The following is a 26,896-nucleotide window of genomic DNA, read 5'->3' as shown; positions in this document are numbered from 1 at the left end:
TCCAGCCCCATGCAACCCATGCTTGCCATAAAAGGCGACTTTGTTTGTTGTAAGAGGCGACTAACGGGATCGGGTGGTCAGGCTCACTGACTTGGTTAAGCCATGTCATCGCATCACAATTGCATAGATCGATGCTCATGATGTCAATCCCTGGATTGTTTGGTCCAGACTCGATTAGTCGCTCACCATTGTCTGTATGTCAACAATTTTTTCCAACGACTTCTGCTTCTGAACCACTAATTAGAAATTAATGAAATTTGACTGGAAATACCCTAGTTGGTGGGGATTAAAAATTGTACAAATGGAGGGGCGTTATTGCTTTCAACGTCAAGAGATTGTTTCCAACCAAATATGGTTGATATCTTTCTCCAATGGTGGGGATTCAAAATGGAGAAATGGAGGGACTGAACCCTTCTGTTCATCGGTCCGGCACCCTCAAAGGAGTTAGAACCTAGACCATAACATGCAAACCGATATTATCCCCACCTGGTAATAAACAGATACATTGTATACATTTGTTTGTTATGAAGAGAATAATACATATATATGCCAATGCCTAAGATCCTGGATCATAACATGCTGACAGAGTCAAAATTACGAAATATTTGCAGTATCATATACACGTACAATGCAATTGTATATTTTTTCATGATTGCGAAAATATCGAGGTGAGCGATACCGGCCCTATGGGCCTCTTGTTTACAGACTGCCATCAAACAGCTGAAATATTGCTGAGTGTGGTGTCAGACAACAAATAATCACAAGGAACATTTCAACTTTTTATTTCTTGATAGCACATTCATATATTCACACATAAATACAGATGTAAGAAATAGTCAGTTATTCAATACTACCGGGTAATCCTCTCAGTGTCATCTCTCAGCAGTAATAAGAATATTCACCTCAATCAATCATCATCATAGCACGTGCATGTCTGGTCAAATGTAACATTGTACATTCATATAGAACTGAAATATACATTACGTCATGATTTTTACAAGTTTGATTTGGAATGGAAAGATGGTCAGAAGTTCTGAAGTCGACTTGTCCACGATTTAGGGTCATCCCTGAAAAAAAGAAACAGAATATGCCGTTATAAACTAAATATCCAGTTACCATGGTCACGTTGATGATTTCCTCTAGTATTTCTAGCATTTGGCCAACTTAGGTCATTCAGTCTCTGTCGTGATGATTTCCTTCAACATTTTGGTTCTTAAACACTCAGAAATAATCCTCATAGAATCACATACAAGACCCTGTGCTTAACCTCTCCGTGCATACTGGCATATTGGCAGCCTTGTGCCAACCAACCTGACCACTTGGATATGAGAATCAGCAATTATTAGTCATCTCAACAATCACTACATCATCACAGGTCTACGCAGCAACAGCAGCAGCAGTAACAACAGTAGCAGCAGCAGAGTGGAAGACGCTACCACCTGAACCCATGTGTCTCTACTCCAAATTTAAAACTTTTCTCAAAAGCTTCTCTTTCACAAGGTCTATATTATCTGTCCAGATTGTGTGAGACAGGAATACCGTAAGTACTTTCTCTCCTGGGTGACATGTGACGTCACGGACGTAAAAGTCTGTGGTGAGGTCAAGGTGAATCACCCACACAATACAGTCGAGGCTTCTTACTGGTATCACCTGTGACAACCTTCTGTGTATGTGTAAATATATGTACTGGTACCCGCCACTTAGCCTCTTTATAGTGCATGGAGTGAGGAGGTTGGATTTAACGTCGCGTCCAAGATTATTGCACTTACATAGCGACGTGCATGCACGTGTGTGTGGCTGCTTGTACTAGTCCAGACTGATGACGATTTATAGTGCTAGCACACTGAGATACCATGCCGCAGTTTAACATGAATACCCCACTCAGACACGGTATACTGACTCCCAGCCGACCAGTCCTTGTTTTAGCCCTTTAATGCCGAGCGCCAGACAGGGTAACAACAAGTACCATCTTTTAACGTCTTTTGGTATGACGCAGCCGGGGATCGAACCCCGGACCTTTCGCTCTCCGGGCCACTAGACCACGGAGGCGGTTTTATAGTGCATGGAGTGAGGAAGTTGGATTTTAACACCGCTTTTAACAGTATTCCAGTTATATCACAGTGTGTCAGCTTGATTTAAGAGGTAAGCCCTAAGTGACGCAGGTCTCAGACAAACAGCTCTCATAGATTTCAAGAATATTTTTGATGAAGTTGAGTTTGTATATCATCATATCGAAATGTATCAATTCTAGTGACCTCAATCATTTTTTATCACTTTAGTTTATTTTTGGTAACTACTTTTTGAGTTGCAATTGGTGCAATGTCCCTCCTTGTTAGGTAGGGAGAATTTACGTTTCAAGGTTTCACATTTGTAATGAAAAAAAAAGAATTTCCGGTAGACTACTCCACAAAAAGTATAAAATGAATAGGATATTCCATGTCAAGTGAAATACATTTCTTTCATCAAGTGACAGGGTGAAGGAAAATAGTTCCTTTCTCTCGTCACCAGATGAGAGAAACAGGATATTTCACTTGACATACAACATCCTCTATGACATGCGAGTCCTACTGATCTATATGATATTTCTGCCACATGATCTGTGTGTGCCATGACAGTAAACAAACAGTTCCTCACTTGATCTCCTCCTTGGTGATGGTTCCCCCATTCAGCATCAGCTCGGCCGCCTGGGACACGATGGGGTCAAAGGCCAGGCTTGCCACTGCCACCACAGTCTCTCCTCTGAAGAAGGAAAGCAGTCAGTACTAGCTTTACAACTAACATGGGAGCATGGAGCAGGCAGAAAGTGGCCTTGTATTACAGGAACGATGAGCTATACAACAGGGGCTTCAGCTGGATTTACCAAGGCTTTACAACTAACATGGGAACATGGAGCAGGCAGAAAGTGGCCTTGCATTACAGGAACGATGAGCTATACAACAGAGGCTTCAGCTGGGTTTACTACAACTAACATGGGAACATGGAGCAGGCAGAAAGTGGCCTTGTATTACAGGAACGATGAGCTATACAACAGAGGCTTCAGCTGAATTTACTAAGGCTTTACAACTAACATGGGAACATGGAGCAGGCAGACAGTGGCCATGCATTACAGGAACGATGAGCTATACAACAGAGGCTTCAGCTGGGTTTACCAAGGCTTTACAACTAACATGGGAACATGGAGCAGGCAGACAGTGGCCATGCATTACAGGAACGATGAGCTGTACAACAGAGGCTTCAGCTGGATTTACTAAGGCTTTACAACTAACATGGGAACATGGAGCAGGCAGACAGTGGCCATGCATTACAGGAACGATGAGCTATACAACAGAGGCTTCAGCTGGGTTTACTACAACTAACATGGGAACATGGAGCAGGCAGACAGTGGCCATGCATTACAGGAACGATGAGCTATACAACAGAGGCTTCAGCTGGGTTTACTACAACTAACATGGGAACATGGAGCAGGCAGACAGTGGCCATGCATTACAGGAACGATGAGCTATACAACAGAGGCTTCAGCTGGGTTTACTACAACTAACATGGGAACATGGAGCAGGCAGACAGTGGCCATGCATTACAGGAACGATGAGCTGTACAACAGAGGCTTCAGCTGGGTGTACCAAGGCCACACAAGCATGTGATGCATCAGCTGTAATTTTGGTGATCCCAAACCCACTATCACACAGACTAATCATCAGACACACACCAATCATGACATTCAAACACTACACACAAAGTGCATTATTTTGAAGCAAGTATATTTTTAAGTATATTTTTAAGTATTTTAATGGCAATATGAACAATATGATCTTAATGCCGCACTCAGCAATATTCCAGCGATATGACGGCGGTCTGTAAACAATTGAGTCTGGACCAGACAATCCAGTAATTGACATCATCAACATCGGTCCACGCAATTGGGATACGATGACTTGCATCAACCAAGTCAGCGAGTCTGACCACCAGATCCCGTTTGTCGCCTTTTACGGCAAGAATGGGTTGCTGAAGACCTATTCTACCCCGGATCTTCACGGGTCACAAAACCTTCACAGCTGAGACAGAGTGAGTGTATTCCAATGCTGCAGTCAGCAATGTTGCAGCTGCAACATAGACACTGGCATGTGAAATGAATTGCTGATAAATAATAAACTGATGCCCTGGTATTTGATTGGCTTACCAAGCCAGGCAGAGAAAGAACAAGTACCATATTTAAACATGTTTTGGTATGAGAGGGCTTGGGATCAAACCACCAACCGTTTGCTCTCCGAGCAGACGCTCAATCCACTACATTAGAATGTTGTTGCAGTACTTACTTTGTGTAGAAAGCAACAAATTTTGGCGCTTCCAGATCTCCATGGACGACAACATCATCATAGCCAGGTCCATATCCTGAAGATACACAATGTCCATCAATATGTCACACCCATCAATGCAAGTCACAGTCACACCCATCAATGTCAGTCACAGTCACACCCGTCAATGTCAGTCACAGTCACACCCATCAATGTCAGTCACAGTCACACCCGTCAATGTCAGTCACACCCATCAATGTCAGTCACAGTCACACCCGTCAATGTCAGTCAAGATCACACCCATCAATGTCAGTCACAGTCACACCCGTCAATGTCAGTCACAGTCACACCCATCAATGTCAGTCACAGTCACACCCATCAATGTCAGTCAGTCACACCCATCAATGTCAGTCAAGATCACACCCATCAATGTCAGTCAAGATCACACCCATCAATGTCAGTCACACCCATCAATGTCAGTCACAGTCACACCCATCAATGTCAGTCACAGTCACACCCATCAATGTCAGTCACAGTCACACCCATCAATGTCAGTCAAGATCACACCCATCAATGTCAGTCACACCCATCAATGTCAGTCACAGTCACACCCATCAATGTCAGTCACAGTCACATCCATCAATGTCAGTCACAGTTACACCCATCAATGTCAGTCAGTCACACCCATCAATGTCAGTCACACCCATCAATGTCAGTCACAGTCACACCCATCAATGTCAGTCACAGTCACATCCATCAATGTCAGTCAGTCACACCCATCAATGTCAGTCAAGGTCACACCCATCAATGTCAGTCACAGTCACACCCATCAATGTCAGTCACAGTCACACCCATCAATGTCAGTCAAGATCACACCCATCAATGTCAGTCACACCCATCAATGTCAGTCACAGTCACACCCATCAATGTCAGTCAGTCACACCCATCAATGTCAGTCACAGTCACACCCATCAATGTCAGTCACAGTTACACCCATCAATGTCAGTCACAGTCACACCCATCAATGTCAGTCACAGTCACACCCATCAATGTCAGTCACACCCATCAATGTCAGTCACACCCATCAATGTCAGTCACAGTCACACCCATCAATGTCAGTCACAGTCACACCCATCAATGTCAGTCACACCCATCAATGTCAGTCACAGTCACACCCATCAATGTCAGTCACAGTCACACCCATCAATGTCAGTCACAGTCACACCCATCAATGTCAGTCACACCCATCAATGTCAGTCACAGTCACACCCATCAATGTCAGTCACAGTCACACCCATCAATGTCAGTCACAGTCACACCCATCAATGTCAGTCAGTCACACCCATCAATGTCAGTCACAGTCACACCCATCAATGTCAGTCACACCCATCAATGTCAGTCACAGTCACACCCATCAATGTCAGTCACAGTCACACCCATCAATGTCAGTCAAGGTCACAACCATCAATGTCAGTCACACCAATCAATGACAGTCACAGTCACACCCATCAATGTCAGTCACAGTCACACCCATCAATGTCAGTCACAGTCACACCCATCAATGTCAGTCACAGTTACACCCATCAATGAAAGTCAGTCAAACCCATCAGTGTCAGTCACAGTCTCACCCATCAATGTCAGTCAGTCACACATATCAATGTCAGTCACCCGCAGGTCACCCGCAGGTCACACGCAGGTCACATGCAGTATTGTGGAAAACAGTTTCAGTTAGTGTTTAGTTATCACATCATTTCTGAATATATACGCTCACCGCCAAAAGAAACGCGAATATCATTTATGTTGGTTAATATATGAAGAATTACTCATATTCAAGAGATATTGTAGGGCTCGATGCACACACGAACATACTGGTATGTTGTGTGAACTGATACTCATGATCGCATCACATATGATGTCATAGATCCATGACTCGTGATGTACCATTTGTCTCGTGCAGGAGGTGGCACGGGTGGCCCAGTCGTCTAAGGCGCCGCGATTCGCTGTGCAGAGTTGCGTCCCTTGGGCACGCCAGAAACCTATGATTGTGGGTTCGAATCCCGGTTCGCCCCGATTATGTTTCTAGGTTTGTCAGCACCATACCCGTGCTCGTGGGTTTCACCGAAGTGGTAAACGTCTGAGACCTGCATCACTTCGGGCTTTCCTCCCACATTAAGCTGACACGCCACGATATAACTGTAATACTGTTAAAAGCAGTGTTAAACCCAACTCACTCACTCACTCTCGTGCAGGATCAGCATGCAAAGTTTGGAAATCACGTACAGCACATCGTGATAAGAATAAGGACACTGTAGTAACACTTGACTGATTGTTAGTTTTGTCATTAATTGGTACACATTGGAAACATCTCTTCTTAACGTACATACTTCTCCACATGTTTCAATGGTTTGCATTTCTTTTGGCAGTGAGTATATATCAGTTCCCAACAGAGAAGAAATTGATTTATGATGTTAATTTCTCTCAAGAATGATGATTATCTGTTCAGTCACACCGGACGGAAGAACTGTTCTTGTCTGGTGTGTAGTTGAAATACAACAACGATGTAATCAACTCGCAGACTGAACTTCACGGTGCACGTGATTTCAATGTGTATCGGGGGAACGCTTAGAATAACTGTTCAGTGACTGTTTGTTTAATAGGTTTGTTTTCAGGAAATGAACTGCATCACAAACACATTCAGCACTGCGAAAAAAAACACATTAAAATGCACTTGCTTTGCCTGAATGTTTGTGATATATAAACATGTATCTTTAAAGGTGTCTAGCTTTAACCGTAGTGGTGACGACAGTAGAACGTATCGTTTGATGAAGCTCATCATAGTCAGTATGACATCGTTGTTTATTGTTAACCTTCAGTCACATTCGAAGTTATTTTGCAAGTGAGTGAGTGAGTTTGATTTTACACCGCTTTTAGCAATATTCCAGCAATATAAAGGCTGGGAACCCTAGAAATGGGCTTCACACGTTGTACCCATGTCAGGAATCGAACCCAGGTCTTAGGCGTGACGAGCGAACGTTTTAACCACTATGCTACCCGACCACCCCGATTTTGTAAAGGACAATACTACTAATTTCGTGTTTGGTTTTGTATGTAAATATGTAAAAATGTAATTGTGGGATATTAAAAGGTGAATAGAAAACTCAAGCATTTATTTTTATTCCACTGAAAAACACACATCCTACCCTTCCTAACACAAGCACAGGTGACCTGACTGTGGATGACTCACCCGTATAGCGGACACTCTTGCCGTACTGCACCGTCCAGAAGTAGGGGACGCTGTGCACCTCGGTCGTCTTCCCCAGCATATTGAGGGCTGCTGTGCGACCTGGAGTTAACAGTTAATACCATCACTGTCTGCTGGGGAATTATGTCTCATATTCACATTCTGCTGGGGAATTATATCTCATATACACCGAATCGTTTGATAGGCATTACTTAGAAGTTGACGGATGACAAAGTAGCCACAATTTATGGATAACAACTTCTTTAACACTAAAAAGGCAACATTTTGGTTTTAGATCCTTATACCGTTGTGAAGCAACCATTGTCCAGTCTTGCTTGACAACGGTATAAGGATCTATACCAAAAGGTCGCCTTTACAGTATTAAAGAAGTTGTTATCCATAAATTGTACCTACTTTTTCTCATATTCACCACCTGCTTGGGAATTATATCTTGTATTCACTGTCTGCTGGGGAATAATGTCTTGTATTTACTGTATACTGGGGAATTATACCTCATATTCACTGTCTGCTGGGGAATTATGTCTCATATATTTTCATGGTCTGAAGGGGAAGTAGGTTTTGTATTTACTGTATACTGGGGAATTACATCTCATTTTGACCAAGTGGTTTCTGGTGTTCTACATTAATAGCAGCAGTTTTCACATTATGATCACAACAGCTTGACATTCATTAAGCCTTGACCAGAGAAACCCCTGACAGACACAAACACACATTCAGCTTATTTGCTGTCTGCAAATCAAGCAGCCATCGTGATCCAATCCTCATCTTATGACAAGGACGAATTTCTCTAATGGTTTTGGTTCAGATTCCAGTGATTAGGATCTTAGAATCTGTGTGTTTTGTTGTTTGTCAGCAATATTCCAGCTATATGACGGCGGTCTGTAAATAACCGAATCTGGACCAGACAATCCAGTGATCGACATCATGAGCATCGATCCACGCAATTTGGAACGATGACATACATCAAACAAGTCAGCGAGCCTGACCACCCGATCCCGTTAGTCGCCTTTTACGACAAGCATAGTAGCCTTTTACAGCAAGCATGGGTTGCTGAAGACCTATTCTACCCCGGATCTTCACGGGTCGATCTGTATGTAACAAGGCAACATTTTGATATTATAGAATTAAGTTTTTAATTCCTGTAACTGCCAAGAAAATGTACCAGGAAATCTCACTCATGTTTTAAAGGTAATGTAATACACATCTGATCCCCGAATTGTCTACTACACCCCTCCTCACCATGTTGGTGTGCCATCTGCCAGTGCTGTATGTTGGCTTGCTGGTCCCCTGTTGTGAAGAGAGGGAACTCCACGATGTCCCCAGCAGCATAGATGTCTGCCATGTTGGTTTGGAGGCTCTGTCAACCATGAAACAAGATACTCACATCGTCATCAGTATTTCGTCATCAGTACTTTGTCAGCAGTACTTTGTCATCAGTACTTCGTCATCAATATTTCGTCATCAATACTTTGTCATCAATACTTCGTCATCAATACTTTGTCATCAATATTTCGTCATCAGTACTTTGTCATCAGTACTTCGTCATCAGTACTTCGTCATCAATATTTCGTCATCAATACTTTGTCATCAATACTTTGTCATCAATATTTCGTCATCAGTACTTCGTCATCAATATTTCGTCATCAATACTTCGTCATCAATACTTTGTCATCAATATTTCGTCATCAGTACTTTGTCATCAGTACTTCGTCATCAGTACTTCGTCATCAATATTTCGTCATCAATACTTCGTCATCAATATTTCGTCATCAGTACTTTGTCATCAGTACTTATAAACACTATGATCCTCCATCACCCATGAATACTAGTGGCCCTTGCTGTGCAGTCACTACTATCAACCAATGCATCAAGCCAGGGCATGGTTCTAACACTGACGGAAACTGGCGAGAGCTCTGACCAGTACTTCACACAATAGGCAATATGTCTCGTGAAACATGTGCTCCATCCCATCTTCCCGAGTCAAGGGAGTTAACTGACTGTAAATGTCCAGTTTCCACCCTTGCCAATATGACATGCCCGGTTGTGTGCGAGACATTAGCCCCCCTGCCGGAAACGAGCACTTTTCAGTCTAAGTCAAAGTCATTGCTACTGAAAGTCAAAAATTATTTTTCAATAATCCCAAACTATCAAAAGGCACAAGTTTACCACCTATCTATGTGCCAAGGTTGGTGAAGAAATATTGTACGGCTTTCAAGATCTGGAGTGACATTTTCAGGCTTAAGTCAAAGTTCTTGCCATTTAAACTCGAAAAATATATTTTTATAAAATCCCAAACTATCAAAAGACACCAGTTGAGTTATTTATAGAAAAAAAACACCTTAATTCCTTATAGCATTACAGAACACTTAATACCCTCTAACAGGCTTCCCTTATGGGTAAGGGGCGGTCGGGTAGCCTTGTGGTTAAAGCGTTGGCTTGTCACGCTGAAGACCCGGGTTCGATTCCCGACATGGGTACAATGTGTGAAGCCCATTTCTGGAGTCCCCTGCCATGATATTGCTGGAATATTGCTAAAAGCGGCGTAAAACCATACTCACTCACCTTATGGGTAACAAGAGTTATATCTCACCTTATCCACAGTAATGAATCCTCTGGTTGTCATGGTGATGCCGGAATCCTTCAAGAAGTCTGTTGCAGGCACGACCCCTGGAAAGATGCACAAGTGCAGGACAAATGTACACAGAGATGACGGTTAAGTGTGCTATCTCTTGCCGGGGCACATGGTCATCTAAACTGATGCAAGCAGGAATGCATCCCTTCATCCTCCTGAGGCAAGGGAGTTAACTGACTATAATAAGTCCAGTTTCCATCCTCGCCGAACTAGGCTGGAATTACGGAGTTACATTTTGGCTGGAATAACAAGTCTATGCATAGTCCAATCAAAATCACGTTACGAACTAGACATCCAGTTCTAAACATGGATTTCAACGTGCATATTTCCGTTGACTGCTTGATTTGCAAAGCGTGTGTACGTCAATTGGGCGTCAACTGATATTTCCAAAATCTTTTCATGTTTTTTATCAAGGGTCTATAAAGTGATTTGATGCACTTCATGAGGTGAGACTAGTTTTATTACAAAAGAGATCTTGAATATCGATCAGGCCATCTTGACCATTTTGTTTGAAGCAAATGCAAGTGAGATGAGAGGTGGAATCTGATTGGTCAATAGGAGAGACATAGAATGGACATAACTCATAACACCCACTGATGACACTACGATCGAGGCACGCAATTCAAGCCTAGTTCGGCAATTGTGGAAAATGGACTTTTATTGTCAGTTAACACCCTTGTCACGGAAAGATGGAATCCTTGAAGCATGGCAAAAACTTGTGATTACAGGTTCAAATAACAAATTCACCAATGTATGTGTCTAACTGACATAACTAATGTGACTGAAACAGTGTTATAACCAAACACATTCACTCACTCACCCTGGGACAGGTATTCACGAGCATCACTACACTACTATCACAAGGCTGTGCCCCACCTCACACCAGTGGGGATCTGAACATGAGTGTTCCGATTCAGTGGAGATGACCTAGAACATCTACTGCTCGACAACACACATTTCTTATGCAGACAGTGAGTGCATGTTGTTTTCTGCCTCTCAGCTATATTACAGCTATACACAGTAGCCTGTAGACTCAAAGGGAATTACCATCAAAGGAATATTTGTGTTTTGTTTTCTATTGTTATCAATGTGTCTACACTTAAGAGGAAAAGGAATGAAGACAAATCCTTTCAGAAAGCTGAAATCTGATTGGCCCAAGATCTCATGCATCCTTCATTAGTTTATGAGGTCAAAGTTCACCTCTGGGTTGACCTGACATCCCAGTGGGAGAGGTATCTTTCAGGACTAAATGATCTAATAAAATAATCGACGGCTTTTCCAACAAGCATGGAATTACAGGCACCCCTTTTGCCACCACTATAAATTATTATTCAATGTTTGTGCTGAATAACCTTTCAGAAGTCCCATATTTCCTTGATTAAAAACCCAGGCACCTTTCAGAAGTACCATATTTCCTCGATTAAAAACCCAGGCATCTATTTTTTTCAGGCACTCTTTACCCCCAGCGTTTAAAAGATAATAATTCCTTGTATTAAAAAAATACACAGCAATTTATCGAGGCCCTGATTTATTCGAGGCCCAGTTTTTAGTCAAGGAAATATGGTATACTGTACTTACATGCAATCTAGGTTTGCTGCTTGATTTAAAAATGTTACTCTGTGTTTCATTTATTTAGGTACAGTTCAAGACAGAAAATGCTAACGCAACAAGTACTACAGAAAGACCTGGCACTATCTACAGGAGATATTCCACTTCCTAGCCTACCGATTCCGAGAACACAGAGACAAGTACTACAGAAAGACATGGCACTATCTACAGGAGATATTCCACTTCCTGGCCTACTGATTCCGAGAACACGGAGACAAGTACTACAGAAAGACCTGGCTCTATCTACAGGAGATATTCCACTTCCTGGCCTACCGATTCCGAGAACACAGAGATCTGCTTCCAGCTTGGTTCCATCAGACAAGATGGCCTCCGTCACCTTCCCATCTTCACCTACAAACTCCTTGACGCTTCTCTCGAAGTAGAACTCGACGCCTTTGTCTTCATGCATCTAAAATCATAAAAGAAAGCATGCTGACCAATCAAGAACTTGCAATCAACTTGCTCCTTTAACAATGTACGAAAACATATCATTGGGCCTACAGTAACAAAATGATAGGATTCTGATTGTACGAATGCTACAACTCAGGTCTCTGAAGGTCATAATGGTTCTTTGAGGAAATTAATATTGGAATAAAGCATAAAGATGTGTCTGTCGTGTTTTTGACAAAAGTGTTGATACTACTCATATGGTTTATACCTTGCTTAAACTTGTGAGAAAATCCATCATTATAACTTCTTAATAAAAGCGACATATTCTTTCCATTGTCATAAGAAATCTCGGCTAAAAGCTGAGTCAATTGTACGATTCCGACCATATCATGAGCATGTGTTTCTGAATCACTATCAAATTGACACTTTTCCCCCTCATTTATGTAGACTCATGTTATAACGGTTATACTGACTGAAGAGACAAACATTCTATTTCACATGATGTCATATACGACTTTTACAAGAAAGTTATTCCAAATAATTGTTTATTATGTTAACTTTAAAGATTTGTCGAAAATAAAACAACATAAACAAATTAGGGCAAACATTCAAAGCACTAGTATGGCTCAGCACGGCCATTTTATTTTTTACAAGAGACTCAAGAAAATAGAAGAAAGTAAAATCATCATACAATGTTTAGAGAAGTTAAGACTATGAGTGAGTATAGTTTTATGCAGCTTTTAGCAATACCACTGCAGGAGTGAGTGAGTGAGGTAAAGTTTAACGTCACATCGACAATATTTCAGCCATATCGTGACGAAACCACTGCAGGAAGACATAAATATCATGAAGTTTCAAAGAATCAAAGAATAACAAATATTACTCTAAGATTGAGAAATTGTGCAAAAAAAACCTGCTTCAATATACTTGAATGCAGAGTGACTACCTTTTGAAAAACAGCTCCTATTTTCGTCCCAAATATATTGGCTAGGGGAGTAGTGCTTCGTCCAATAACATGAACAGACTTGGCCTTATCACTCAAAAAGCCAGCGACTTCCATACCTATAGTTAGAAGCAGCAAAACACTTGCTTTGTTAAAACATCAAACAAAACATTCAACTAACTGTTATCAGAAACAGAGGGTTTAGATATGCACCGGTAACCATAGCAACATTGCATCAAGATGCTGGAGTACCAAGAACAGGCTGTAAGAGTTCAACAGAAAGGCATTAGTATGTATTATGGGGGGTTTGCTTTAGAGGGGGAATGTAGTCCTGAGGATGTGCAGTGCAAGGGTTACAGAAATTGTCATGGCAAGCCTTGTAATTTAGTCGATAGAGAATCTCATCTGATTGTCTTCAAAAATATTTAAAAAGTAGACAAAAATGACACAAGGGTGAGATTCTATTTATCATAAAAAAAATCAAACTTCCAACTTTTTCAGTTAGTAAACAGTAATAACCAGTGTCTTGAGTGTGAAAAGTTCAGCTAACCACCATCTTCCCGAGGCAAGAGAGTTAACTGACTATGAAAGTCCAGTTTCCACCCTTGCTGAACGAGGCTGGTATTATGGAATTATATTTTGGCAGGACTAACGATTCCATGCATGGTACAATCAAAATCGTGCAACAAAATCGAAATCCGGTTCATTAACTGTCATGCAGATTTTGGTCGATTGAAGGAACCGCTAACTCGTTGTCAACAGATATTTTCTTAATCTTTAGATGTTTTTAATCAAGGTGCTCACATGATTTGATGCACTTCATGATGTAAGACTCGTTTCATCACAATACAGATCTTGATTGTCGATGAGATCGTCTTTGCTGGGCGCCGCCATTTTGTTTGAAGCAAATGCAAGTGATACGAGAGATGGAATTTGATTGGTCCATAGGAGAGGCGTAGAAAGGACATAACTCATAATAGCCACTGGTGGCACTACAATCGAGCCCAGGCCTTCCAGCCTAGTTCGGCAAGGGTGGAAACTGGACTTTTAAAGTCAGTTAACTCTCTTGCCTCGGGAAGATGGCTAATCAGCTTTAGTGGCAGAGATTAGTGATGTCATTTGTTTGTAACATCATGGGACCCAAATGTCAGGGTCAGTGTGGTCGCTGTCTGGTACGTTGTTGGACACAATAGTGTGTAAACAAATTTCTGCATTTCTAAATGATTATTATTTAGTATTTATTTCGTTTCACATAAATATCGTCGGTGGGTTCGTATAAGCTGGGTTAACACCGTACTTGTGTCACTGTACTTGTGTTACTGTACTTGTGTCACCGTACTTGTGTCACCGTACTTGTGTTACCTTACTTGTGTCACTGTACATGTGTTACTGTACTTGTGTCACCGTACTTGTGGCACTGTACTTGTGTTACCTTACTTGTGTCACTGTACATGTGTTACTGTACTTGTGTCACCGTACTTGTGTTACCTTACTTGTGTCACTGTACTTGTGTTACCTTACTTGTGTCACTGTACTTGTGTTACCTTACTTGTGTTACCGTACTTGTGTCACCTTACTTGTGTCACCTTACTTGTGTTACTGTACTTGTGTCACCGTACTTGTGTCACCGTACTTGTGTCACTGTACTTGTGTCACCATACTTGTGGCACTGTACTTGTGTTACCGTACTTGTGTCACCGTACTTGTGTCACCGTACTTGTGTCACTGTACTTGTGTTACTGTACTTGTGTCACCGTACTTGTGTCACCGTACTTGTGTCACTGTACTTGTGTTACCGTACTTGTGTCACCTTACTTGTGTTACCTTACTTGTGTTACTGTACTTGTGTCACTGTACTTGTGTTACCGTACTTGTGTCACTGTACTTGTGTCACCGTACTTGTGTCACTGTACTTGTGTCACCGTACTTGTGTTACCGTACTTGTGTCACCGTACTTGTGTCACCGTACTTGTGTCACCGTACTTGTGTCACTGTACTTGTGTCACCGTACTTGTGTTACCGTACTTGTGTCACCGTACTTGTGTTACTGTACTTGTGTCACTGTACTTGTGTCACCGTACTTGTGTCACTGTACTTGTCACTGTACTTGTGTTACTGTACTTGTGTTACCGTACTTGTGTCACCGTACTTGTGTCACTGTACTTGCCAGTTTCATATGGGAGGAAAGCTGAAGCAAAGTAAGTCTCTGACGTTTACTACTTTTGTGAAGCCCATGAACACAGGTATGGTGCTGAGAAAAACCTGGAAACAATCGGGGTGAATCTTGGATTCGAACTAAAGTCATAGGTTTCTGTCATGTCCAAGGGACCCAACTCTGCTTAGCTGACTGGACCATACGTGTCAAATCTGGGATTAATACCCATGATCATAGGTTTCTGGCAAGCCTTATGGAAACAATTCTGCAAAGCTGACAGAACCATCCATGCCCCTATCCCCAATCACAAAACAGATGCCATCACTAAACCTCGCCTTAAATGCCAATCAAACAGTCTAAGAACAGGCTCAAAGCAACAGATATAAATTAACAGGCTCAAAGCAACCAATCTCATATAAATCAGATTTTAGTGCTCGCTAGTGCTAAACAAAGAGGACATCCCATCACAGGTCGCGTCAGAACAACCTTTCACAAATTTTCACCAACCAATAAAATGACTAACAAGAAGTCAACATTAGCCAATCAGAAAGCAGCTTTCTCGAGTTTTATGGCACTAGTTTCAAACTGGTGACGTAACACTTTGAAAAATATAGTGACACAGGTATCGGTTCAAAATTTGAAACCTGAACAAAGAACATTCCGGGATGTTTAATCGACATCCAAGATTGTGTGGCAGTACTTCCCACAGGCTATAGAAAGTCTCTTCCGTTCAAATATTTATGCCATTGAAGCGAAAGATTGATAAAGATTTTGACGGAATCAGTCGTACAGCCTGTAACTGAGGTTCGGAATACTCTGTGTTAACATTCCCAAGGTTTCATGATAACACATTCCAACTGTCACTTTCCTGATCTGGTAAGCGACGCTCTGATTGGTTGGATGAAAGGTTGTTCTGACGTGACCAGTAATGGGATGTCCTCAGATCTTTGTTTAGGCTTGAAGCTACAGGACGTACCATGCAACAGAGTCAAAGAGAACTTAGTGATATCTCAAGCAGCCAATCCTGGGAAGGGTTAATGGGAAAGCAGGAGGGTATATCTAGGAGGGTATATCTAGGAGGACACGTGCAAACCCTGACTCTACCTTCTGCAATGCAGCCCCTACTTTGTCCCCCAATGTCAGCTGGAAGGGCACTTTAATGAGATCTACAACAGACACACTCTCGGCTTTCTCCGCCAGACAGGACGCTACCTCCATCCCTGAAGAGTCAACAGTGAGTGAGTGAGTGAATTTATGAAAATATTACTCCCCTTGAAAAATGTATCAATGTGCATGAGTGATTGAATATTGTTTTATGACAGCAGTTTTCCAGCTATATCAAACCAGGATGTGAATGGTCACATTTGGGCCAGGCAAACCAGTGGTTGACAGCATGAGCAATTATTGCTGCTATCTACGTACGAAATCACACGTTCAGCCAGATCATACATGTCTTATTGTAGTTGGCCCTGGCCACAAGTTTCGAGTGCTGGGGTCCTATTCGGAACTGAAACTCCACACTGAGGACAAAGTGCATGATGAGGTATCCAAGAATGTGAAGAAACACGAAGTGCTGATCATCAAGCAACTGTGACATCAACAGAGAAACTAGGTGTGCACCGTTTGTGAAAAGAGAACAATAAATACAATCTAAATACTTTCTTGAAACCACTATTCTACAGCTACAACCTGCTGGTATTTGTCGTCAATGCAATGGGATTATATATATGTGCACAAGGGTAAAGCCCTACACTGTGACCTATGGATTACAGACAGAAAGAAAGAACTTCGTCCAAAATTTTGTAGAAAGTCAGAATGGCAGATTCTGTGCCCCAAAAAGTATGTGTCTTTAAACCACGCTAAAACTATTTCCTGCATCCAGTTCTGTTTGCGTAAGCTGTAAATAGTGAAGCTAGAAAGTTGCAGAAAAAAAGACACAGATGTTAGTAACAGTGAACACCTCTGGGTTCAGCAACATCAGTAAAACACTCAGATTATGCATACAACAAGAATACTTCAATTCTACCATACTGTATTCGCCGTAATAAGCGCCCCGCTCTAATAAGCCCCACGGCGACATTTGCTAAGATATTGGTTTGTGAACAATCCCAATTAGCCCACCTTCCGATTGATCAATGTACACAACACTTATTTATTCGCGTATAATACGCACTCGTGTGTTATGTGCACCCTTAATTATGAGCATTTAATTGTGGACATAAACATTTCAGGCTGTCAGCATAAACCACGAAATGTATCTTTCAACTCTGTTTTTTTCACCAAAATAACATTCTAACAAGAGCCCCCTATTTCTAATTTTGAGAGAGCCCTTGGCGCTTATTACGTCGGTACTTTTCATAATAAAACAGTGTGAGTGAGTGAGATTGGTATAACGTGGCTTTGAACAGTATTCCAGTTACATCACAGCATGTCAGGCTTAATGTGGGAGGAAAGCCCGAAGTGATGCAGGTCTCAGACTTTTACCACTTCGGTGAAACCCACGAGCACGGGTATGGTGCTGACGAACATAATCGGAGGAAACCAGGATTCGAACCAACGATCATAGGATTCTGGCATGCCCAAGGGAGGTAACTCTGTAATTGTGGTGCCCTAGACAACTGGCCCACCTGTGCCTCCAAGGAGGCTGCATCAGTGAACATCAGTTTTATAAATGTGATCCGAGTCAGATGTTTGTAAATTCACCTGACCGAAGGAAGCAAATGAACGTTAGAACATCAAACACTCCGCAATGCTTAACTTTTAGGGGCGGTGGGGTAGCCTAGTGATTAAAGCATTCGCTCGTCATGCCGAAGGCCCGGGTTCGATTCCCTACATGGGTACAATGTGTGAAGTCCATTTCTGGTGTCCCCCTGCCATGATATTGCTGGAATATTGCTAAAAGCAACATTAAACCATAATCACTCACTGAACTATATCATGAATAACTACATCAGGTGTACAACATGATACGTTTTAATGCATTAAACCTTTACAGCATCCCTCTTTGTCAAATATGAAAGGCTGGCTTGCTATTTAATATTAATAAGTCAAACTTTACATCACATAGGCAATATCTCAAGGATTTTTACACCTCAGAAAAACGTACTAATTTAATATTTCTATAAAAAATATTGTGAATACCAGGAAATAGTACAGAGATACTCACCAATGAAGGATGACCCGATGATGACAACCTTCTTGCCTTGGGCAGCACTGGCGATGTAGTTAGCATCCCCCGGTGTGCGGAGTTGACACACGTTTTGAAGGTCAAGGCCAGGGATAGGCAATGTTCGGGGTCTACAGAGGAAATTAAATTCTTTATCAGGATCTTCATCATTTAAACCTTATTAAATTCTTTATCAGGATCTTCATCATTGTAACCTATTAAATTCTTTGTCGGGATCTTCATCATTAAAACCTTATTAAATTCTTTATCAGGATCTTCAGCATTAAAACCTTATTAAATTCGTTATCAGGATCTTCATCATTAAAACCTTATAAAATTCTTTATTGGGATCATCAGCATTAAAACTTTATTAAATTCTTTATTGGGATCTTCATCATTAAAACCTTATTAAATTCTTTATCGGGATCATCAGCATTAAAACCTTATTAAATTCTTTATCAGGATCTTCAGCATTAAAACCTTATTAAATTCTTTATTGGGATCTTCATAATAAAAACCTTATTAAATTCTTCATCGTGATCTTCATTAAAACCTTATTAAATTCTTTATCAGGATCTTCATCATTAAAACTTTATTAAATTCTTTATCGGGATCTTCAGCATTAAAACCTTATTAAATTCTTTATCAGGATCTTCAGCATTAAAACGTTATAAAATCTTTATCGGGATCTTCATCATTAAAACCTTATTTAAATTCTTTATCAGGATCTTCATCATTAAAACCTTATTAAATTCTTTATTGGGATCTTCATCATTAAAACCTTATTAAATTCTTCATCGTGATTTTCATTAAAACCTTATTAAATTCTTTATCAGGATCTTCATCATTAAAACTTTATTAAATTCTTTATCGGGATCTTCAGCATTAAAACCTTATTAAATTCTTTATCAGGATCTTCAGCATTAAAACGTTATAAAATCTTTATCGGGATCTTCATCATTAAAACCTTATTTAAATTCTTTATCAGGATCTTCATCATTAAAACCTTATTAAATTCTTTATCGGGATCTTCAGCATTAAAACCTTATTAAATTCTTTATCAGGATCTTCATCATTAAAACCTTATTAAATTCTTTATTGGGATCTTCATCATTAAAACCTTATTAAATTCTTTATTGGGATCTTCATCATTAAAACCTTGACTAAATTCTTCACTGAACCTTTTTTATCAAAAATATTGAAGGTCTATGACAAAACTTTCCTTCCTCTCCACAATTTACGTCAACTATCTTCACTCTCCTAAACCTGTGGAGATTCTGGGTTAAATTGATCCCCGGCAACCTATACCCGTATGTTGGTCCAAAGTGTCAGCTTGATGGGCCTGGTGGTCGTCATACAACGGTGGTAGGACCATTGCTCACAACATCAATCACTGGTTTGTCTGATCCAGACACGATTACTTACAGGTAGTCTTACAGCTGGAATACTGCTGATTTAAGATAAACAACAAACAATTGACTCTCCAAGTGTTGGTGACATCAATCACTTTCTTCAATGCTCTATTCTACTCACTTTCCTCCTGTTGCAATGAGAAGTTTATCAAACTGGACTGAACCACCATCGCTGAACTTCACAGATTTGTCGCTGCTGTCCACACTAACAACCTGACAAGAAACATACATTTTATTACAGCCTAGTTTCAGTGAGTGAGTGATCAAATTTGGTTTCATGCTGCTCTTTATCGTAGTTGTGTTCTATCACTGCAGGCAATGTTAGAGGACAGACAGTGATGAGTGAGTGAGTGAGTATGGTTTTACGCCTCTTTTAGCAATATTCCAGCAATATCACGGCAGGGACACCAGAAATGGGCTTCACACATTGTACCCAAGTCGGGTATTGAACCCGGGTCTTTGGTGTGACGAGCAAACGCTTTAACCACTAGGCTACCTGCCCCCACAGACATTGATGGGGCAGGATGTGGTGTTGACATTAGGGGACAGACATTGACGACCCGGGGTGTCATACCAAGGTGATGTGAGGTGAGGTGAAATGCACTTACATAGCGACATGCATGTACGTGTGTGTGTTTGTGTGGCTGCTTGTACTAGTCCGGACTGATGCCGATTTATAGTGCTAGCTCACTGAGATACCATGCCACAGTTTAACATGAATACCCCACTCAGACACAGTATACAGACTCCGAGCCAACCAGTCCTTGTTTTAGCCCCTTAATGCCGAGCGCCAGACAGGGGAACAACAAGTACCATCTTTTAACGTCGTTTGGTATGACGCAGTCAGGGATCGAACACCGGACCTTCCGCTTTCCGGCGGACGCTCTACCACTAGACCACGGAGGCGGTCCTGTCATACCAAGGACCATGTTCTGAGTAGATTAGACCTTCAAACCAACCACCAGTGGACTGTTGGGAGCTGACAAACACAGCTCTGCACAGCGAATTGTGGCACCTTACACAAGTGCCACCATGGTCCAAACATATTTATCGTCGCCATAAGATCAATACGTTTAAGAATCTCTAAGTACATATACCGCAGGCTGAGATATTTTCCAATTGTTTCCCATGATTCATGGAAAATATGTTGATAAATGCTTCAGATTTATTTTGTTTTTATCAGCTAGAAAAAACACTCCCCTTAGGGTTTCAGGAGGTTTAAAACCTGATTCCAAGGGATAAAACCGAGGGGCCCCCTCTGCGTGTTTCCGCCTACTTATATCAATGGGCGGCTAATGCCCCCTGATTGTTGGGGCGTGGTGATCTCCACTCTGGGGATAGGTTAATTGTTGACTGAAGTCTCCCTAACCACGAGTCCACGATGTACCTACCTCCTTCTCCATTTGTATCTCGATGTCATGTGACTTGTAGAAGTCAGCATCTCGCAGAGCAATGGCCTCTGGTTTTATGTCCATAGCCTGCAAAGAGTGAGTGAGTGAGTGAGTTGGGTCAAACTTGGAAGAGTATTCCAATTATATCACGGCATGTCAGCTTGATGTGGGAGAAAAACTCAAAGTGATGCAGGTCTCAGATGTTTACCACTTTGCTGAAACCCACGAGCACGGGTATGGTACTGACAAACCTAGAAACATAATCAGGGCAAACCGGGATTCAAACCCATGATCATTGGTTTCCGGCGTGCCCAAGGGACACAACCGATTCAGACTGGAAGAATACCAGATGTGCTCAAAGAATGAAAGAGAATAAACTCTGACTCTAGGCAACAACACCAAGAATACATCCTGTATATTTAGCTGTGGCCACGTGGGAGCTAAACCCAGAGCTGACCATCATGAGTGACCGCACTGACCACTGAGCCAACACGCTACAGCTATACCGCCAAGGTCTATATTTTTGTACAAATTCAAAATACATAGTTATCTAGTAAATTAATAGAAACACATCATAAACCTCTTTTGAGATGATGGTATTAATATAATAGATATTTATTCCCCCTGGAGATTCTTCAAAGGAGAAAGTAATATCCTAGGTAAAAACAAGCTCAAAATTTAAATTTTGCAAAATAAGGAACATTTGTGTTGAAACTAAACAAATACCAAATTTCATTACATTTTGAAAATAAATAATGGATGTAAAGATCATCAAACAGTACATACAATATACAATACATATATATCAGAATAGCAGAATCACGAGGAGTACATGGGGTTTTAAGCCATTCGATTGAGCTGAGGCTCACTTCAGCTATGTCATGTGACTGACATTGACTCAGAAAAAGTGTGTGGCTTTTTGCTTCAAAGCGGGGCATAAAGGATTTTTTCTGCCTCAGAAAAATATTTCCCTCCAAGGCGGGATACATTGTATTTTTGTCAAGATCAGGTGGACCAATCAGATCTCATCATTCTGACATGGCGGTATGATAATGACTGATATTCTGATCACATTTCTATTCCACACACAGACACACTCTGACAAGTTCATCCTCAGCTGTCAGACATACTTCACTGTTTCTAGTCATATCACAAAACCGAGGATATTAATGAGGACGTCTGGCATTATTTTCAATGCACATATTTCCAAAGCAATGTTGATTTCTATCCACTACACCTTACTGGATTAACAAGAGCAAGCTAGAGGAGTTTTTGTTTGTTTGTTTGTTTGTGTGTTTGTTTGTGTGTTTGTTGTTTAACACAGCACTCAGCAATATTCCAAATATATGACACATGCCTGTAAATAATCATGTCTGGACACATCAACAAGTTGTCATTCACATTAGATATTGGGTATTCAACATATTTTTTCTCACACGGGTCCAGTCTATCAGGGTTTTTTTTACACCAATGAGAACTGGTGGACATTTCTAAAAATGATTCTTCTGAAATTGCTGTATCGGGGACTTCTAGTTTGTACCTGTTCGTGTGCTGCCCCAAGTGTGTAACACGTCTCCTAACTCACACCAGAGAAATACATATATCTATGACAATAAGCAGGATGTTGTCCCTTTTGTGGCATTATTCACTGCAGTGGAGTTTATGTTTATGTCGGCGTGATGGCCGCATTCTGTCAGTGATGAAAACATGTAGCGACACACAGGTAAACCAGTTGAAATCGATACATTGAGATATTACACTGTGTTGGAATACTGTTTGGTTTTGAAATGTTTCATGCATGTTTGTGTGCAAGTAACTCAAATAAGATGGGTAATTGGGATTTCGTTTGTGCATTTTACAGAAATAGGAAGCTGATCAAGAGCTCTGACTGACATTACTCCAAGTCTGAAGCTTTGTGTATTCGTGATCAGGGTCCAGTTCCACAAAGTGGTCGCAACGTACACAGATCGTAAGAGTAAAAAAATAAAATATGCCGCCATCTTGATGCAAAAGATACAACAGAAGTTATTATTTACGATAGGTACCAACCATTCATAATTTTTCTCAAAACATTTTTGTCATAAAGTTACGACAGCTTTTACAATGTTCGAAGCGCTACAAATTCTTTGCGAATCGGGCCCAGCTTTTGTCAGAGTGTTGTTAAAATGCATTTCGTGTAACTGACCTTGCTCAACTTTGGTCTGTCATACGGCAAATGTTTCTCTCTTGTTACTATGACAACCTTGCCAGTGAAACCTTCCTGCCGCAACGTCTCGGCACATTCAACTGTTGCAGGTCCTGAAGAACAGAAATGTCATGCACTGAAAGAAGGGTGAGGTGAGATGGGGTTTAACGTCACGTTCAAGATTGTTGCACTTATATTGCACAGGAACAAAACTCCTGGTATATCAATTCCACCAGTACAAATGTTCAGGGCAACATACAGTTGCATGCAGGGGTCAGGAAACCGTCATATGCGCCAGACATGTCCGATTGGGAATCTCAAATGTCCGGTTTAAAATATTGCTTACCGGACATTTAAATTTTTCTGTCCGGACATTTTAAAAAGTATTGTCTGGACATTCTTAAATTTTGACCGGACGTGATCAACAGTTAGGACTGAGCAGTTTCTGTCTGCAGTTGTAACACAATGAAGATTATCTACACTGACAAGCTTTGTTTGTTTTGATTGCTGTAAATACATTGTACCTACACGATAGTCCAATCGGTCAATCACTGTAATAGGCAATAAACTGAGTTGACACTGATTAATCGAGGATTAATTACTGAGAACATCTTGTTAATTTGAGTAAAATGTGTTTACAACTGTACATAAATACCTTGCATCATCGATGTACCTCATTATCTTCACAATGCTACGATATGTAACCTCAGACAAGAAGCGAAAGCGTGACGACAGCCAGTCGACCGATGCAAATCAGTCGAGCGGATCTGCCAAACCCTCAAAGTCTGAATGATCATTTTGTAAGTCGTGGCTAACGACTTTCACTTGGTTGACATACAATGAGGATTTGCAGATTTTATTGTTTTCAGTAGCTAGTCGTATATTGAATCTTGGGCAACAATGCAGTTTACCGGGCGCAGCCCGAGCTCTACCATCCGCTCAATTACCGCGGTATAGTGCCACCGATGTCTCGTTATACTGTTCCTGTGCCTCACGCTCTGGTGACTCTCGCTTCACGGTCCAGCACCCGTTTTCGGTCTTTGGGAAACTTACACATCTTTACAATCAAATACCCGTTCTCGGTCTTAGGGAAACTTACACATCTTTACAATCAAACACCCCTTTTCAGTCTTAGGGAAACTTACACATCTTTACAATCAAATACCCGTTCTCGGTCTTAGGGAAACTTACACATCTTTACAATCAAATACCCGTTCTCGGTCTTAGGGAAACTTACACATCTTTACAATCAAATACCCGTTCTCGGTCTTAGGGAAACTTACACATCTTTACAATCAAACACCCGTTCTAGGTCTTAGGGAAACTTACACAACTTTACAATCAAACACCCATTCTCGGTCTTAGGGAAACTTACACATCTTTACAATCAAACACCCGTTCTCGGTCTTAGGGAAACTTACACATCTATACAATCAAACACCCGTTCTCGGTCTTAGGGAAACTTACACATCTTTACAATCAAACACCCGTTCTAGGTCTTAGGGAAACTTACACATCTTTACAATCAAACACCCGTTCTCGGACTTAGGGAAACTTACACATCTTTACAATCAAATACCCGTTCTCGGTCTTAGGGAAACTTACACATCTTTACAATGAAATACCCGTTCTCGGTCTTAGGGAAACTTACACATCTTTACAATCAAACACCCGTTCTAGGTCTTAGGGAAACTTACACAACTTTACAATCAAACACCCGTTCTCGGTCTTAGGGAAACTTACACAACTTTACAATCAAACACCCGTTCTCGGTCTTAGGGAAACTTACACATCTATACAATCAAACACCCGTTCTCGGTCTTAGGGAAACTTACACATCTTTACAATCAAACACCCGTTCTCGGTCTTAGGGAAACTTACACATCTTTACAATCAAACACCCGTTTTCGGTCTTTGGGAAACTTACACATCTTTACAATCAAACACCCGTTCTAGGTCTTAGGGAAACTTACACAACTTTACAATCAAACACCCGTTCTCGGTCTTAGGGAAACTTACACAACTTTACAATCAAACACCCGTTCTCGGTCTTAGGGGAACTTACACATCTATACAATCAAACACCCGTTCTCGGTCTTAGGGAAACTTACACATCTTTACAATCAAACACCCGTTCTCGGTCTTAGGGAAACTTACAGATCTTTACAATCAAACACCCGTTTTCGGTCTTTAGGAAACTTACAAATCTTTACAATCAAACACCCGTTCTCGGTCTTAGGGAAACTTACAGATCTTTACAATCAAACACCCATTCTAGGTCTTAGGGAAACTTACACATCTTTACAATCAAACACCCCTTTTCAGTCTTAGGGAAACTTACACATCTTTACAATCAAATACCCGTTCTCGGTCTTAGGGAAACTTACACATCTTTACAATCAAACACCCGTTCTAGGTCTTAGGGAAACTTACACAACTTTACAATCAAACACCCCTTTTCAGTCTTAGGGAAACTTACACATCTTTACAATCAAATACCCGTTCTCGGTCTTAGGGAAACTTACACATCTTTACAATCAAACACCCGTTCTAGGTCTTAGGGAAACTTACACAACTTTACAATCAAACATCCGTTCTCGGTCTTAGGGAAACTTACACAACTTTACAATCAAACACCCGTTCTCGGTCTTAGGGAAACTTACACATCTATACAATCAAACACCCGTTCTCGGTCTTAGGGAAACTTACACATCTTTACAATCAAACACCCGTTCTAGGTCTTAGGGAAACTTACACAACTTTACAATCAAACATCCGTTCTCGGTCTTAGGGAAACTTACACAACTTTACAATCAAACACCCGTTCTCGGTCTTAGGGAAACTTACACATCTATACAATCAAACACCCGTTCTCGGTCTTAGGGAAACTTACACATCTTTACAATCAAACACCCGTTCTCGGTCTTAGGGAAACTTACACATCTTTACAATCAAACACCCGTTTTCGGTCTTTGGGAAACTTACACATCTTTACAATCAAACACCCGTTCTCGGTCTTAGGGAAACTTACACATCTTTACAATCAAACACCCGTTCTCGGTCTTAGGGAAACTTACACATCTATACAATCAAACACCCGTTCTCGGTCTTAGGGAAACTTACACATCTTTACAATCAAACACCCGTTCTCGGTCTTAGGGAAACTTACACATCTTTACAATCAAACACCCGTTCTCAGTCTTAGGGAAACTTACACATCTTTACAATCAAACACCCGTTCTCGGACTTAGGGAAACTTACACATCTTTACAATCAAACACCCGTTTTCGGTCTTAGGGAAACTTACACATCTTTACAATCAAACACCCGTTCTCGGACTTAGGGAAACTTACACATCTTTACAATCAAACACCCCTTTTCAGTCTTAGGGAAACTTACAGATCTTTACAATCAAACACCCGTTTTCGGTCTTAGGGAAACTTACACATCTTTACAATCA

At 41.1% G+C, this 26,896-nt stretch overlaps 1 protein-coding gene across 3 annotated transcripts in view; it reads right to left on the bottom strand.

Moving 5' to 3' along the window:
• Nucleotides 1-766: 766 nt before the first annotated feature.
• LOC139472259 (apoptosis-inducing factor 3-like) overlaps nucleotides 767-26,896 on the bottom strand; it is a 62,325-nt gene continuing 36,195 nt past the window's right edge. For 2 of the 3 annotated variants that reach the window (XM_071254660.1, XM_071254661.1), the window contains exons 7-18: nucleotides 23,437-23,549; nucleotides 21,252-21,338; nucleotides 19,982-20,073; nucleotides 18,449-18,579; nucleotides 13,131-13,246; nucleotides 12,068-12,203; nucleotides 10,145-10,221; nucleotides 8,794-8,911; nucleotides 7,537-7,635; nucleotides 4,314-4,389; nucleotides 2,635-2,739; nucleotides 767-1,067 (exon numbers count right to left, since the gene is read on the bottom strand). In XM_071254660.1, coding sequence (XP_071110761.1) covers nucleotides 1,025-1,067; nucleotides 2,635-2,739; nucleotides 4,314-4,389; nucleotides 7,537-7,635; nucleotides 8,794-8,911; nucleotides 10,145-10,221; nucleotides 12,068-12,203; nucleotides 13,131-13,246; nucleotides 18,449-18,579; nucleotides 19,982-20,073; nucleotides 21,252-21,338; nucleotides 23,437-23,549 — 1,193 coding nt within the window. In that variant the 3' untranslated portion in view covers nucleotides 767-1,024. Of the gene's footprint in view, nucleotides 1,068-2,634; nucleotides 2,740-4,313; nucleotides 4,390-7,536; nucleotides 7,636-8,793; nucleotides 8,912-10,144; nucleotides 10,222-12,067; nucleotides 12,204-13,130; nucleotides 13,247-16,386; nucleotides 16,503-18,448; nucleotides 18,580-19,981; nucleotides 20,074-21,251; nucleotides 21,339-23,436; nucleotides 23,550-26,896 lie in introns of all 3 variants that reach the window. The other variant, XM_071254662.1, reaches the window with a different exon arrangement.

Source organism: Haliotis cracherodii, unplaced genomic scaffold (assembly GCF_022045235.1).
Source record: "Haliotis cracherodii isolate W230 unplaced genomic scaffold, xgHalCrac1.p SCAF_24, whole genome shotgun sequence".
Taxonomy (NCBI): domain Eukaryota; kingdom Metazoa; phylum Mollusca; class Gastropoda; order Lepetellida; family Haliotidae; genus Haliotis; species Haliotis cracherodii.
This window is presented reverse-complemented; position numbering and strand designations above follow the sequence as displayed.